Source organism: Schistocerca nitens, chromosome 5 (assembly GCF_023898315.1).
Source record: "Schistocerca nitens isolate TAMUIC-IGC-003100 chromosome 5, iqSchNite1.1, whole genome shotgun sequence".
Taxonomy (NCBI): domain Eukaryota; kingdom Metazoa; phylum Arthropoda; class Insecta; order Orthoptera; family Acrididae; genus Schistocerca; species Schistocerca nitens.
In genome coordinates this window covers 744,807,886-744,823,528 of record NC_064618.1, presented here as the reverse complement: position 1 = coordinate 744,823,528, position 15,643 = coordinate 744,807,886, and the positions used below count along the sequence as shown (strand labels likewise).

At 44.6% G+C, this 15,643-nt stretch overlaps 1 protein-coding gene across 1 annotated transcript in view; it reads left to right on the top strand.

Annotated features, from left to right (window-relative positions):
• The first annotated feature begins 12,714 nt into the window (after positions 1 to 12,714).
• The window catches only part of LOC126260693 (structural maintenance of chromosomes protein 1A-like), a 32,293-nt gene continuing 29,364 nt past the window's right edge, over positions 12,715 to 15,643 (top strand). Inside the window, exon 1 of the mRNA XM_049958029.1 lies at positions 12,715 to 13,447. Within this exon, the coding sequence (XP_049813986.1) occupies positions 12,715 to 13,447 (733 nt within the window). The remainder of the gene's footprint in view (positions 13,448 to 15,643) is intronic.

Sequence of the window (15,643 nt, the reverse complement as noted above, 5' to 3'; positions counted from 1 at the left end):
AGTAAGTGGATTATCATGTACCGGCTTACCTTGGCGTCACGGTGCTCCATCTATACCCCAACACTACAGAAGAAGTAACTGCCAAGACATATGCGGTTGTGACAGAGCATTAAATGGAAGCGCTGGGGGTGAGGAGTTCTAAGCTTAATTTTATTGTAACTAACCATCCAGTAAAATCCACCGATACTTAAAATCAAGCTTTTAAAAACAACACGAAATAACTGATTTAAAACAATATGTAAAAAAACTTTACAATTAAACGTTTAATTTAATGTGGTACCTTGGCCAAGAAAAACTTTACAACCATAAATGAATGTAACAAATGCGCTCATGCTATCACAATTGCTGCAGTTCCTCATTCGTCTATCTTTGTTCAATGCAAACAGTTACAAAAGACAAACATAACTATTAGAATTTGTCTCTAGAAGCGACACGAAAACAACCATCTAAATACAGTACATATGAGTAACATGACTAAAACCTGGGTTCGCAGGACAGAGCGGATCAGGTCATGGTTGTGGAAAGAGGCCAAAATCAGTTAGTGTCAGTTGCACAAAAATACAAACTTTATTTTACTAAAACACTTAATCACACATGTCCTCAAAAGAAGTCAGAAACGATACGGCTGAAGGCCAGAACACAAGTCATTAAAATTGCCTTAAGGAATACACACAGCTGAAGGCGTTAGTTACTAAATAGAAGAACTGAGGACTTAAGGACTGGATAACAAGAATTTTGATAAGAAAATTTTATAAGGTTTTAAACAAATGACCTTTAAAATTTTAACTTAAGACGGCTGAAGGCTTATCTTAAAATATTTCACGCAGAAGGCCACAAACTGAACATTAAAACAAACTAAATTAATACACGGCTGAAGGCCTCGCACAGTACTTGAGACTAAAAGAAACCCACAATCCAAAAGAACAGAGCAGTGGTGCTCAGAAGTGCTCCAAGGGTCGGCCTGGGGGGAAAACTCCAACACAAGTTTAGGTGAGACAGGCAGTCAAGCGCAATACTGTGTCGGCAACGGTCGGTCGAGTCTTAGCTGTCCGGAGCTCACTGCAGCTCCATCGCGACTCCTTGATGTCCGTTCGGAACTCTGAGACCGACGACCCGGGCACACTGTCTCGGACCCAACCATGCAGAGAAAACATACAGGGTGTTTCAGAAATGACCGGTATATTTGAAACGGTAATAAAAACTAAACGAGCAGCGATAGAAATACACATATCCACCATGCGTAGCAATAATATGGCGTAGTCTCTGACTGAAATTACCGGAAACCTTTGATAACGTGTCTGGCGGAATGGCTTCACATGCAGATGAGATGTACTGCTTCAGCTGTTCAATTGTTTCCGGATTCTGGCGGTACACCTGGTCTTTCAAGTGTCCCCACAGAAAGAAGTCACAGGGGTTCATGTCTGGCGAATAGGGAGGCCAATCCACGCCGCCTCCTGTATGTTTCGGATAGCCCAAAGCAATCACACGATCATCGAAATATTCATTCAGGAAATTAAAGACGTCGGCCGTGCCATGTGGCTGGGCACCATCTTGCATAAACCACGAGGTGTTCGCAGTGTCGTCTAAGGCAGTTTGTACCGCCACAAATTCACGAAGAATGTCCAGATAGCGTGATGCAGTAATCGTTTCGGATCTGAAAAATGGGCCAATGATTCCTTTGGAAGAAATGGCGGCCCAGACCAGTACTTTTTGAGGATGCAGGGACGATGGGACTGCAACATGGGGCTTTTCGGTTCCCCATATGCGCCAGTTCTGTTTATTGACGAAGCCGTCCAGGTAAAAATAAGCTTCGTCAGTAAACCAAATGCTGCCCACATGCATATCGCCGTCATCAATCCTGTGCACTATATCGTTAGCGAATGTCTCTCGTGCAGCAATGGTAGCGGCGCTGAGGGGTTGCCGCGTTTGAATTTTGTATGGATAGAGGTGTAAACTCTGGCGCATGAGACGATACGTGGACGTTGGCGTCATTTGGACCGCAGCTGCAACACGGCGAACGGAAACCCGAGGCCGCTGTTGGATCACCTGCTGCACTAGCTGCGCGTTGCCCTCTGTGGTTGCCGTACGCGTTCGCCCTACCTTTCCAGCACGTTCATCCGTAACGTTCCCAGTCCGTTGAAATTTTTCAAACAGATCCTTTATTGTATCGCTTTTCGGTCCTTTGGTTACATTAAACCTCCGTTGAAAACTTCGTCTTGTTGCAACAACACTGTGTTCTAGGCGGTGGAATTCCAACACCAGAAAAATCCTCTGTTCTAAGGAATAAACCATGTTGTCTACAGCACACTTGCACGTTGTGAACAGCACACGCTTACAGCAGAAAGACGACGTACAGAATGGCGCACTCACAGACTGCGTTGTCTTCTATATCTTTCACATCACTTGCAGCGCCATCTGTTGTTGAAAATTGTAACTACTGTAATTTCGAAAGTTTGTCCGCCTGAAAATGTACTGTTGTCCCAAGCATATTGCAACAAACGGTGTATTTCTATCGCTGCTCGTTTAGTTTTTATTGCCGTTTCAAATATACCGGTCATTTTTGAAACACCCTGTATGTCTTCAACATATAATAAACACTCACAGACGTTAGGTGTCAGCACTAGCAGTGGAGGGTATATAAAGTGTGTCGGAGGAACATAGCAGAACAGTACTGTCTTTGTCGTAATGCGAAAACAGAGCAATATATCTGACATCCAAACGGACACCATCATTGGCTTTCGGACCATGGAAGGAAGTATTTCCGAAACGGCTAAGAGAGTAAACTATCTCGTGGCGTCATGGTTAAGATACATTGCGCTCGGAAAAACGGCGCTATCCAACATCGGTGACGAGATAACTGTAGTGCACCACGGGCCATAGATGACACGACGGAACAACGGCTGCGGAAACGTGTCAGGGCGAATAGACGTGCATGTGTAGAGAAACTGACCACTGATGAACCAAGGGGTTACCAAATGCCTATTCGATGACGATGCAGCGAACGTTGCTGTGTATGGACCTCAGCAGTGGGTACCTGGTTATGTGCCCATGCTGTCTGCTGCTTATCGGAAACGAAGGCTGGAATTTGCATGCCAGTTCCGCCACTGGGCGTCCACAGAGTGGCGACAGGCGGTACTTTTCAGATGAATCACATGTTTGTTCCATCGTTGGTGTGTACGGCGTGAGACGTCTGAAAGCAAACACCCTGCAACTATCTCCGGAAGGGTCCAGGCTGGAGAAGACAGTGTTATGATCTGAAGAATGTTTTATGGCATTCCCTGGCTGATCCCATCATTCTGGAAGGCAAAATGGATCAACACAAGTGTCAATGCTGGGGGACCATTTTCTCCCCGACGTGTAGTTTGTTTTCCTCGGCATGATGGCATCTACCAGGAGGTCAATGCAACGTGTCACACAGTTCACAGTTACATGCGTGGTTCGATGAGCATGAGGTTGAGTTCATCGTACACCCCTGTCACGATACTCGCCTTATTCAAACCCAACCGGGAATTTGTGGGGCCACCAGGATGCTCTGTCCGCACCGTGGGTCCTCAAGAGAGAAACCTAGCGCAACTAGCCATGGCACTGTAGTCAGCATGGCTCCACATCCCTGTCGGTACCTTTCAGACTCCCTTCCTGCACCTCTCGCACAGGTGGTCCATGCTGCAAACTGTGGTCATTCAGGCTTTTGACAAATAGTCACATTAATGTGACTGATGTGACTGGACAGTATGTAATGGTTCATGCAACATTGAGGTGATTATAGTACAGAGCAAGAATGGGGGTCAAAGAGATCAACAGCAGCAATGGGAGCAGACCCTGTCAGACAACCACAAACAACGTTCCATCAAGTAATGATAGACGTAAGAGAACTAGGAACGGACAACCCAGTTCGTAGAGGAGCCACGCTACACAGAGTAAAGTGGATGCTGCTAATGCGGCCTGTGCATGATGTAACTGTTCCTTAATGGAGTGAAATGGTTTGTGTGCGTGTGCGTGATCCTTGCTGAGGTGATCGGCAAAGAGCTTGGACCACTCTGGCAACAGACGGAGGCCTGCGAGCGGAAATTGGAAAGTCGCAGTGGCGAGAGGCGTATTAGGAGCAGCCTACCCCGACCTGTCACTGGAGCAGGTCAGCTCTGGATGGAAGCAAGGCCGGCATAATGCCGGCGGGACCACTTCCTTATAGAACGTCCTGTCCTTCCGAAGAAGGAGCCACAACGGTGCAACGGCTTTCCAGCGACCCCGTACTGCTCAGTAAATGAAATTCTTGGAGTGCCTCCCTGGCTACGAACACATTCTGCATCCACCCTGCAACTGCTCGATATCAGGATAGGGCTGAACAGAAATAAATCTGGCAGCTGTCAACTTGAGCCGCGCGGGATTAGCCGAGCGGTCCAAGGCGCTGCAGTCATGGACTGTACGGCTGGTCCCGGAGGAGTTTCGAGTCCTCCCTCGGGCATGGGTGTGTGTGTCTTTGTCCTTAGGATAATTTAGGTTAAGTAGTGTGTAAGCTTAGGGACTGATGACCTTAGCAGGTAAGTCCCATAAGATTTCACACACATTTGGACATTTTTGTTGTTGCAAATACAGTGAGGGAATAACAACTGTCTACCGGCCTCCGTGTGAGCCCTGATTTTTCGTACCTGATCTTCACGATCCTTACGCGAAATGTATGTTGGCGGTAGTAGAATTGTTCTGCTGTCAGCGTCAAATGCCGATACTCTGAATTTTCTCAATATTTTTCCTCGAGAGATTCCTATTTGAGTTCCCGAAGCATCTCCGTTATACTTGCGTGTTGTTAGTACCTTCCGGTAACTAGTCTAATATTCCGCCTCTGAATTGAATGTCCTTTAATCCGACCCGATGCGGATCCCAAACACTGGAACAGTACTCAAGAATAGGTCGCACTAGCTTCCTACATGAAGTCTCCTTTACAGATGAACCACACTTTACCGAAGTTCTTCATTTGTCTTCCCTACAACAATCGTTACATGCTCGGCCCATTTCATATTGTTTTGCAACTTTACGCCCAGGTGTTTAAACGACCTGACTGTGTCGAACAGGGCGCTGCTAACACTGTATCCTGCTCATCCGCATGCCCCTGTATTTTTCTACTTTTAGAGCCAGCAAACATTCATCACACCAACTGGAAATTTTTTTCTAAGTCATTTTGTATCCTCCTACAATCACTCAACTTCAACATTTTCCCGTACACCAGCATCATCAGCAAACAGCCTCAGATTGCTACCCGTCCTGTCCGCCAGATCATTTATATATATGGAAAATAATGGCGGTCCTCACACACTTCGCTGAGGCACTCTTGGCGGTACCCCTGTCTGTGATGAACACTCGCCGCCGAAGAAACGTACTGGCTTCTATTACTTACGAAGTTTTCGACCCACTCACATATCTGGGAACCTACTCCACACATTCGTATCTTCATTAACAGTCTGCAGTGAGGCACCGTGTCAAATACTTTTCGGAAGTCTGGACCTTCTTCCATAGTTCGCAGTATATCATGTGAGAAAAGGCAAGCTGAGTTTCGCACAAGCGACGTTTCTAAAACCGAGATGATTTTTGGACATAAGATTTTCCATCCCAGGGAAATTTATAACATTTGAAGTCAGAATATATTCAAGGATTCTGCAGCAAATTCTGTAATTTAGTAGGTCAGTTCTTTTACCATTCTTGTATACAAGAGTCACCTGCATTTTTTCCAGTCGCTTGGGACTTTGCGGTGGGTGAAAGATTCACGATAAATGCAACCGAAGGAATGAGCCAGTGCTGTAGAGTACTCTTTGTAAAAGCGAATTGGGATTCCATCCGGACCGGGCGATTTACGAGTATTTGTTTTCAGCTCTTTCAGTTGTTTCTCTGTCGCAGGGATGTTTTTTATTATGTCGTCCATACGAGATCTGTGCGAAGCTCGGACGACTGTATGTTTCTACGATTCTTCTGCGTGAAGGATTTCTTAAACGTAAAACAAACTTCGGCTTTCGTTTTGCTGTTTTCTGCTGTCACATTATGCTGGTCAGTGAAGGGCGGGTTGGAAACCTTAGACCCGCTTTTATGCAGGACCAGAATTTTCTCGAGTTCTCGGTCAGATTCTTAGCAAAGGTATGACAGTGACAGTTGTTGTACACTTCACACATAGCTCTTTACTAACCTTTGCCTGGTCATTTCCGCGTCCTCTTTTAAAACGCGAGTGCAACATCCTTTGCTTCTTTAACATTTACCGATTTCGTTGTTAAATCACTGTGGTTCTTTTCCGTCCTTAATCCAATTACTAGGCACATACTTCTCCAGAGCACTTTTTACAATCTTTGTCCATTTTTCCTCTACGTCCATCATAGTGGAACTAAGTGATGTCAGTTCATTGTCTAAGTGAAATGCTAAAAATTGCTTATCTGTGACTCTTGAAGTTTTCCCGGCGTATAGAATATTCCACAAGATTTCGGGATTGCAGCCGGATCTCATCGACTTCTTTCCACGATATTTCGGCTGACAACCTTACAGTCATCTTCAGGCGAGTGTTTGACACTGGAGATTGCTAGTGCAAGTCGCTCTATTTATACGTAAAAGTGCCGCAAGACGCGCATGCGCAAGTTACCGTTGCATGCGCGCCACCTGTCGATTCCAAGGCCCTCTACAATATTACTGCATCTATGGAGCGCAAACGAATGCGTGAAAAAAGTAAAACTTGCACGCAGACGTGTCCAAAACAATAAAATGCAAAATTTCAATATTAAAATTACGTGTCGCTCGACATGTCAGAAGCCATAAAAAGTTTTCTTTTGGTTGATATTAAAGAAATCAACGGGTCCCAGGCCTTATTTAATTGAAAGCCGCCATCACGATTAATGAGGTTTTCCGCCAAACGTATTTCCACGGATTCCTTAACAACTGCATCCCAGAAGGATCTCGATGGGGCCAAGATTTTCGTGGCAGAATAATCCATAGTATGTCCTGTGGAAATACAATGTTCGGCTATGGCCGACTTACTGGGCTGTAAAAGGCGAGTGTGGCGCTCATGTTCAATGCAGCGGTCGTGTACTGTGCGTGTGGTCTGACCAATGTAGGCTTTCCCACATTCGCAAGGTATTTTATAAATTCCAGCCTTCCGTAATCCCAGATCATCCTTGGCTGAGCCCAGAAGCGCAGGAGTCTTTGTAGGTGGCCGGAAGATTGCTTTCACACGATGTTTCTTTAAAATTCTGCCTACTTTCGATGAAATGTTCCCGACATATGGGAGAAATGCTCTGGACTTAAACACCTCCTTATCCTCTTGATCTTGTGGGTGGTCACGTTTTTTCATCCTTAAAGCAGTACTGACCTGATGTGCAGAATATCCATTATGTTGAAATACAGATTTCAAGTGCTGTAATTCGTCTGCAAGGCTGTCTTTATCAGACACGACATGTGCCCTATGCACCAACGTTCGAAGGACGCCCATAGTTTGTGACGGATGATGACAGCTTGACGCCTGCAGGTACAGGTCCATATGCGTGGGTTTTCGATAGACAGAATGCCCCAATGACCCATCCACCCTGCGATTAACCATGACGTCCAGAAATGGTAGGCAACCATCCTTTTCAACTTCCATCGTAAACTGAATGTTTGTGTGGATGGAATTCAGATGTTGTAAAAACCGTGAAAGCTCTTCTTCACCGTGAGGCCACACTACAAAAGTATCGTCCACGTAGCGCCAGAAAACTGTTGGTTTAAACATCGCCAAATCGAGAGCCCTCTCCTCAAAGTCTTCCATATAAAAGTTTGCTACCAGAGGGGACAGAGGACTACCCATGGCAACACCGTCAAGCTGCTCAAAATATTCATTATTAAATACAAAGTAAGTAGAGGAAAGGGCATGGTGAAACAGCGCCGTTATATCGGCCGTAAACTTATTGCCGATAAGTGACAATGAATCCAAAAGAGGGACCCTCGTGAAGAGTGAAACGACATCGATCCGAATCCTTCAGCTGTAGTGTTCTCAGTCTGTTGATAAAGTCCGCAGAGTTGCGAATATGGCGCCCAGTAAGTCGGCCATAGCCGAACATTGTATTTCCACAGGACATACTATGGATTATTCTGCCACGAAAATCTTGGCCCCATCGAGATCCTTCTGGGATTCAGTTGTTAAGGAATCCGTGGAAATACGTTTGGCGGAAAATCTCATTAATCGTGATGGAGGCTTTCAATTGAATAAGGCCTGGGACCCGTTGATTTCTTTAATATCAACCAAAAGAAAACTTTATGGCTTCTGACATGTCGAGCGACAAGTAATTTTAATTTTAATATTGAAATTTTGCATTTTATTGTTTTGGACATGTCTGCGTGCATGTTTTACTTTTTTCACGCATTCGTTTGCGCTCCATAGATGCAGTAATATTGTAGAGGGCCTTGGAATCGACAGGTGGCGCGCATGCAACGGTAACATGCGCATGCGCGTCTTGCTGCACTTTTACGTATAAATAGAGCGACTTGAACTAGCAATCTCCCATCTCTCCACCCTCCTTACCCTCTCCCAAGGTGGCTTCCGCCGGCTCCCCCTGATGATGTCCTCCTCCCCTCCATCTACCCCTCCTACCAACTTTGATCCTCCCTCCCTCTTCCTGTATCTGTTCCTTTGGGCACCCTCCATACCTCCTCCACTTCTCCCTACTCCTCCCCCAGGCCTCCCCTCCCCTGTCCTACTCCTCCTCCCATCTCCTCAGCCATTGGCATCTCTGTTCTCCCCTCTCCACCCTCTCCACCCGCCCGCACCCTTCTTCCCCTCTTGGCAGGTCCCCGGACTCGCACACGCTACGTGGACTTCCGCGCGCCGGAGATCATCGCCATCTGTGTCTCGTGTGTGTGACGTCGTTTTGTGTTTTTAGTGTCCGCCGTCACGCTTCTACGTTCACTTGTGCTATCGGATTCATCAGTGTTATGTGCGCCGTGCCAACGTGTTTTCAGTGTCTTTCTCGTCGAGTGTGAACGGCTCCGTGTTTTTTTGTGTGTCTGTGACCACTAGTTTTTGCCCGTCACTATGTTCATTTTAATTCTCCATTATTGTACTTTTATTGTCAACTCTATGGCTGAAGAGCGGCGTCGCATGCCGCTGCCAGCCTACCTGATTGTTCAGGTGTTAAAATAACAATAAAGTAAAAAAAACTAGCAATCTCCAGTGTCAAACACTCGCCTGAAGATGGCTGTAAGGTTGTCAGCCGAAATATCGTGGAAAGAAGTCGATGATATCCGGCTGCAATCCCGAAATCTTGTGGAAAATTGCTTATCTGCTCTTTCTAGCAGAAACCCTTTCCTCGCTTTCCGGACTGATTTACTAACTTTAGTAACCATAGTCCATATGGTATCATCACTAATCCCTGCCTCTATACTGACGCCATCGAAGGGGTCCCCCTTCTTTGCGGCTACAAGATTTCCGTTACGTGTGGGCTGCTGAGCTAGCTGCTCAAGAGAGTTTTCGGAAACAGGGTTCAAAAGAGCTTCGCAAGATTGTCTGTACCCCCTGCAATGAATCCAGTCCCAGTCTATACTCGGTAGATTAAAACTGCCTCCTACTAGCATTGCGTAGTTCCGTATTTACGCACTACTTCCCCTAGACTTTCTTCGAGTGACACTACAACAGTCACAGTGGAATCGGATGGCCTGTAAAAACGGCAACGATTAACACGATTTCGCCTAGACCTGTTACACGTGACCAGATAGCTTTTGTCACACTCAGTTCCGATCTCAATAGAGAGAATATTTTTGTCAACTGCTATGAACATTCCCCCTCCTAAGGCGTTTAATCTCTCTGTCTCTCTCTCTGGTATACGTTCATGACTCGCAAAATATCTCAGAGCTTTCTACGTCGAGTTTCAATCAACTCTTGATTCCAAGAATAATCTGAGTACGAGAATTTTCCTGGAGGGCAACAAATTCGGGAACTTTGTTAAGAATACTTCGACGGTTTACATATAAAATTTTGACAGTCGAAGTGTCTTTACTCTGAATGTCGCCTGATTTCGCTATTATCTGGCTGTTTACCGTGCATTCATAGAATATGGAAGGCATATTGAGCATCTGTGAAACGTAAATGAAAACTTTCCTCCGAAAAGTAGATACAAAAGTAACCCAAGGTTGTTTGTGTACGCATGTAAACGGTGTATAGTTGTAAAATCAAATGGTTGTTATGACAATAACAACTTGGTTATCGTATAAGGAATGTAAAATTCATTCCCAGTTCCTGTCTTCATTCCGACAGAGATCAAGTCTTGTGAGATTGGATGAATCGTTTTGGAACATCTCGTATATATCTGCAGTGCGCTTGGAGTGTATGCAGACGTTGGACACCCAGCGTGTTTTGCCGGAGATAGCTGCCATGCGATACGACACGTTTGTTTTTATAGTTCGTATCTGCAGGTGAACGACGAGTATGTGGTCATATCATTCCCTTACCTACCTTACCTTTAGAATCTACATGAAATAACCTTCTCTTGCCTTAGAAGGTAACGTTATTTGAGAAGAAAAAAGGACCGATGCTACGTGTAAGTTCATAATGCAGATTCATAATGCAGACAGACTGAAGCTTGTAAGGGGTCCTCAGGCCCTTACTACTAAGTTTGCGCTCACACAGGTCGACAGGGCAACTATCGAGTAGTATGTGTGCAGGTCGCGAGAGCTAGAGGGGATTCACCGGAGTGCCGAGTGCTGCTTTGGTAGATTCCCGCGAGGCGGGAAGAACTGGGCGGAGAGTTAGTTAGAGTGTGGAGAGTGCCGAGTCAGGGTGTGGTAGGTTCCCGCGAGGCGGGCAGAGCTGTGCAGAAGCCAGCAGTTGAATTAATGCAAAGTATCGACAAAGGGAGTGGCCATCGCCGCGGTTTAACCCCTTTGTGTTAGTATTATACGGGAAAGTGAGAAAGTTTAATTACAGAGTGATTTCAGTGATATTAAGTGCCGTTATTGAACTTTCGCGTCTACCGCGCCGGCATTACTTGGATTACAGTGATTGGATGTTGCGTGTGACGATTAAGAATAACTAAAGAAACCTGTGCTGAGATTAGCCGTCATTAACAGTGTATTGACGAAGGCAGTGGCTGTCTCCTTAATTTGTGCTTTTGCTAAGAATATAGATCTTGTTTGTGAAACTGTGTTGGGTCCTTCTTACCACCAAACAGTACGTATTACAGTTTGCGAAGGACAATACGGAATGTAACATCTCCTGAGCAGTCCAATCCGATTGCCAGCCCATTAGGTACACGGTCACATTAATTAATTATCTAATTTTGGGCTGCTATTCAGATCCCAAACGAGCGGATAAATAAAAGGGCATGTTACACCCTTGGCTTACCGTGAAAGGACAAGTGCAATTTTCGGACGAGTCATACTAATTTTTTCAATGGGGAATTGGGACAGTGCATGAACGGTAAAATCGCGACAAGGAACAGTGCATTTTTTTGAACAATACGAAGTGATAATATCTCACGATTATGACTAAACTGTTTTTCTTGCCATATTAAATAGAACAATAGCGTCAATAAACTGTATTATAAAGTGCAAATGCGAAAATCCGCGCGAAAAAACCTGTGAAAAGTGGACGCTAAAGAAAGACACATGTGAACAGTAAAATAGCAAAACGAGCTAAGATTTCGTCATACAAGTCGTCAGAAAGGTGTTTTGTGGTAATATGTTGACCGAAATTGCCTTTTGAACGGTGAAAATCGGACGGTTTCGTGTGGACCCATAAACTGGTATGCTGACGATAATGTATTGTGGCGACGCAACTAGTGAGTGACGTCACGCAGACCAGTGTAGCAGTTGCACCAAAGAGCTTCGACCCGCGAGGTGATTTCACACGACACCACGGCGAGCGACGCAACTTCGAGACAACGAGCGCAGTTCCGGCATCTAGCGGCCGAACTACGAACTACGCCCGCCTGCAGCGTCACGGAGCGGCCGATGGGGAACTACGTCGCCTTGCAGCTGATCTTCAACTTCACGTGAGCTCCAGCGGCGGCACAGCCACGCCCATCTCAAACGTCAAAACATCGCGGCTCGCGGTAACGTCGGTTGGTGAGTGAAGACGACGGGTTAACATAACAGTAAATTGCAGTGTGCAGTATTCGCGATAAATAAACAGTTTTTAACTGGTATTTACATTAGGAAAAGTGCCCAATTGCAGTAATTTCAGAAAAATTGCGAAACATACTCTGAAGTCTAGCATGCTTATTGATGCACACTGCACTGTATAAATGGTAATTGTTTTGATGAATTCGCATTTTTTGATTTTATGAGTGTTGTGATTATCTTGTTTAAAATACTTTTATATAAATTTGTATATGTGAAAATTGTTATTGAAAATTTAGGTTTGTGAGAGCTGTTATGTTCAGTACTCAGGCATGTTGTATCATTTTGGGAATTAACTGAAAGGATTGCAGGGACTGTTTGATTAGTTTCATGGTAATTAGGAGTGTTTTGGGTTATTGGAGGTTATTTTGTATTACTTGCCTGGGCATTAAATATAAACCAAAAATGTCTTCTGAAGATAAGCAGGTCTGTGGGGCAGTAGTTGAGAGAAAAGGGATAGGTCAGGAAGACAAAGATGATTCAGGAATTAGTGATTGTGGATTGTCATTAGGAAGCCCATCAGCACATTCAACTAGTTACCCTGAAACACCGGGACAAGCGATGAGAGCTAGGCCAGTTTCAGAGGAGGCAGATAAGTGGTCGATGTTGGTAGACCTGATAAAGAAGACTAACGCATCACTAAAGGAAGATTTTCAAGAAAATAGAGAAGAAGGAAGAATATTCCAAGAATCGTTAGTGAAGAGTTCACAAGAAACAAGAGAATCGTTAGAGAAGCGTTTACAAGAAACTAACGCATTGTTGGAGCAGGGTTTACGAGAAACAAGAGAATCACTAAAGGTTTTACAAGAAAATAACACATCATTAAAGGAAGAGTTACAAGAAACTATAGCACAAGAAATCAAAACATCACAGATGAAGATGGAATGTAATCTAAAGAAGGAAATACAGGAGCTACAAGAACAGTGGAAAATGGATATCAACGAGAGAGAGAATAAGCTGCAGGAGAGCATAGACCAAGTCCAGGGAGACGTGGAGAAGGTGGAAGAAAAGTTAACAAAAAAGATAGAAGACGATATTAAAGAAACGAAGGCAGAGTTGGGAAAAAGAATCAACGAAGTGGAAACAAATTGCAATCATCGAATCGCCGAGGTGACGCAGATGCAGAAACAATGCAACGAGGCGGTTAAGGGGATAGGAGATAGGCAAAACCAACTAGCTGTCAATCTGAGAAATGCGATAGCCGTACAACGAGAAGAGGATAACAAGAGGGTTGAAATGGAGGTCAAGCAGTTACAACAGGGAGTACAGCAATTGGAAAGCAAGACAGAAGAAATTGATAGACGAATTAGCGATGCCACCTTAGCCGTTGGGGGAGGTAAGGTCGTTACATTGATGAGCAGTGATAATCGGTGTATCCAAAGTAATACAGGGCAGAAATTTAGACCGAAAGGAGGATTACACCCAATGATATTTATGAAATGGCTAAAAGGAGTTTTCCCAGCACATCTTAAGGACTCAGACAAGATTCAGTTTGCAATAGATAGAATGGAAGGTGAGGCCTTCACTTGGGGAGTCAGGAAGAAGGAAGGGACTACTAGTTATGACCAGTTTGAAGAGGAATTCTTGAAGAAATACTGGTCCACAAGTCATCAATGTGCAGCAATTGAGGACCTACTCCATCGCAAATCACTTAGTACATGGAGGGGAACGTTGAGAGAGTTTGCCGAACACTTGTGGGAATTGAACGAGACCTTGGAACAACCCCTGAGTGATAACGTAATGATATCTGCGATAAAAAGAAGATTTAATCAGAGAATGCAAGAAACTGTATCTGGGAGCCTAATTAAAAATAGGGAGGCCTTGATGGAGATACTGGAACAGTTGGAATCTGTTCGATCACAGGGGCACAATCAAGGTAATGATCGAAACAAAGAGGGAAGCAATGACCCAAGGATTCATATTAATCACTCGTCTGATTTCCGAGGAAGAGGCGGAGGAACCGAAAAACCGAAGGACACTCCAGGTGAGGTCCGGTCAAAAGTGAGGGCTATAAGGACCCGAATAAACCTGCTAAGACATGGTTAGGACATTTAGCTGTAAAATGGACTTTTGAAAGAGGGAAGTGTTTATTTACATTGGATTTTGTGATATATTACAATTAGAGTTGCATATTTCATGTCAAGGATTATCTAAGGATGGATATAAAACCTGTAATAGCTAAATGGTAGTGTAGTGTTCATATGTTCTATGTTTAGATAATAATTTTTGAGTATATATGTTGTGTGTTTTCATTTGATATTGGATTAGAGAGAACTATTGCTGGCTGAGATGAAAGGTTGTAATTTTGGACAATGCCATTTACGTAATTTAATAACCTTTTGTAGAAATTGTTGTGGAGGCAGCCCACTACCGGAGTCCAGGACTATTTTGACAAACTGTAAATTCATTAATTATTTGTATTGTATGTACTGTTTAATGTAGCCATGTTTTAAATCCCTTGCCGATTCTTTTTCGCCTGCGGTTCAAAAGAAGTTTTTGAGGGCGGGGATGTAAGGGGTCCGCAGGCCCTTACTACTAAGTTTGCGCTCACACAGGTCGACAGGGCAACTATCGAGTAGTATGTGTGCAGGTCGCGAGAGCTAGAGGGGATTCACCGGAGTGCCGAGTGCTGCTTGGGTAGATTCCCGCGAGGCGGGAAGAACTGGGCGGAGAGTTAGAGTGTGGAGAGTGCCGAGTCAGGGTGTGGTAGGTTCCCGCGAGGCGGGCAGAGCTGTGCAGAAGCCAGCAGTTGAATTAATGCAAAGTATCGACAAAGGGAGTGGCCATCGCCGCGGTTTAACCCCTTTGTGTTAGTATTATACGGGAAAGTGAGAAAGTTTAATTACAGAGTGATTCCAGTGATATTAAGTGCCGTTATTGAACTTCCGCGTCTACCGCGCCGGCATTACTTGGATTACAGTGATTGGATGTTGCGTGTGACGATTAAGAATAACTAAAGAAACCTGTGCTGAGATTAGCCGTCATTAACAGTGTATTGACGAAGGCAGTGGCTGTCTCCTTAATTTGTGCTTTTGCTAAGAATATAGATCTTGTTTGTGAAACTGTGTTGGGTCCTTCTTACCACCAAACAGTACGTATTACAGTTTGCGAAGGACAATACGGAATGTAACATCTCCTGAGCAGTCCAATCCGATTGCCAGCCCATAAGGTACACGGTCACATTAATTAATTATCTAATTTTGGGCTGCTATTCAGATCCCGAACGAGCGGATAAATAAAAGGGCATGTTACAAGCTCTAGCGAGAGAGACAGCCCTGAAGCTCCTTGAAAATGGAAGTAGTAATACCAGTGAAACACTGGTAGCGAAGCTCTTTCCGTACTTGTCGAGAATTCCAGTAATCCTTTATTCCATACTTCTGGCTGACGCCCTAAGCCTTCGGAGGATATCGGTGGGTGGAATTCGCAATGGTTCAAATGGCTCTCAGCACTATGGGACTTAACTTCTGAGGTCGTCAGTCCCCAAGAATCAAGAACTACTTAAATCTAACTAACCTAAGGACATCACACACAT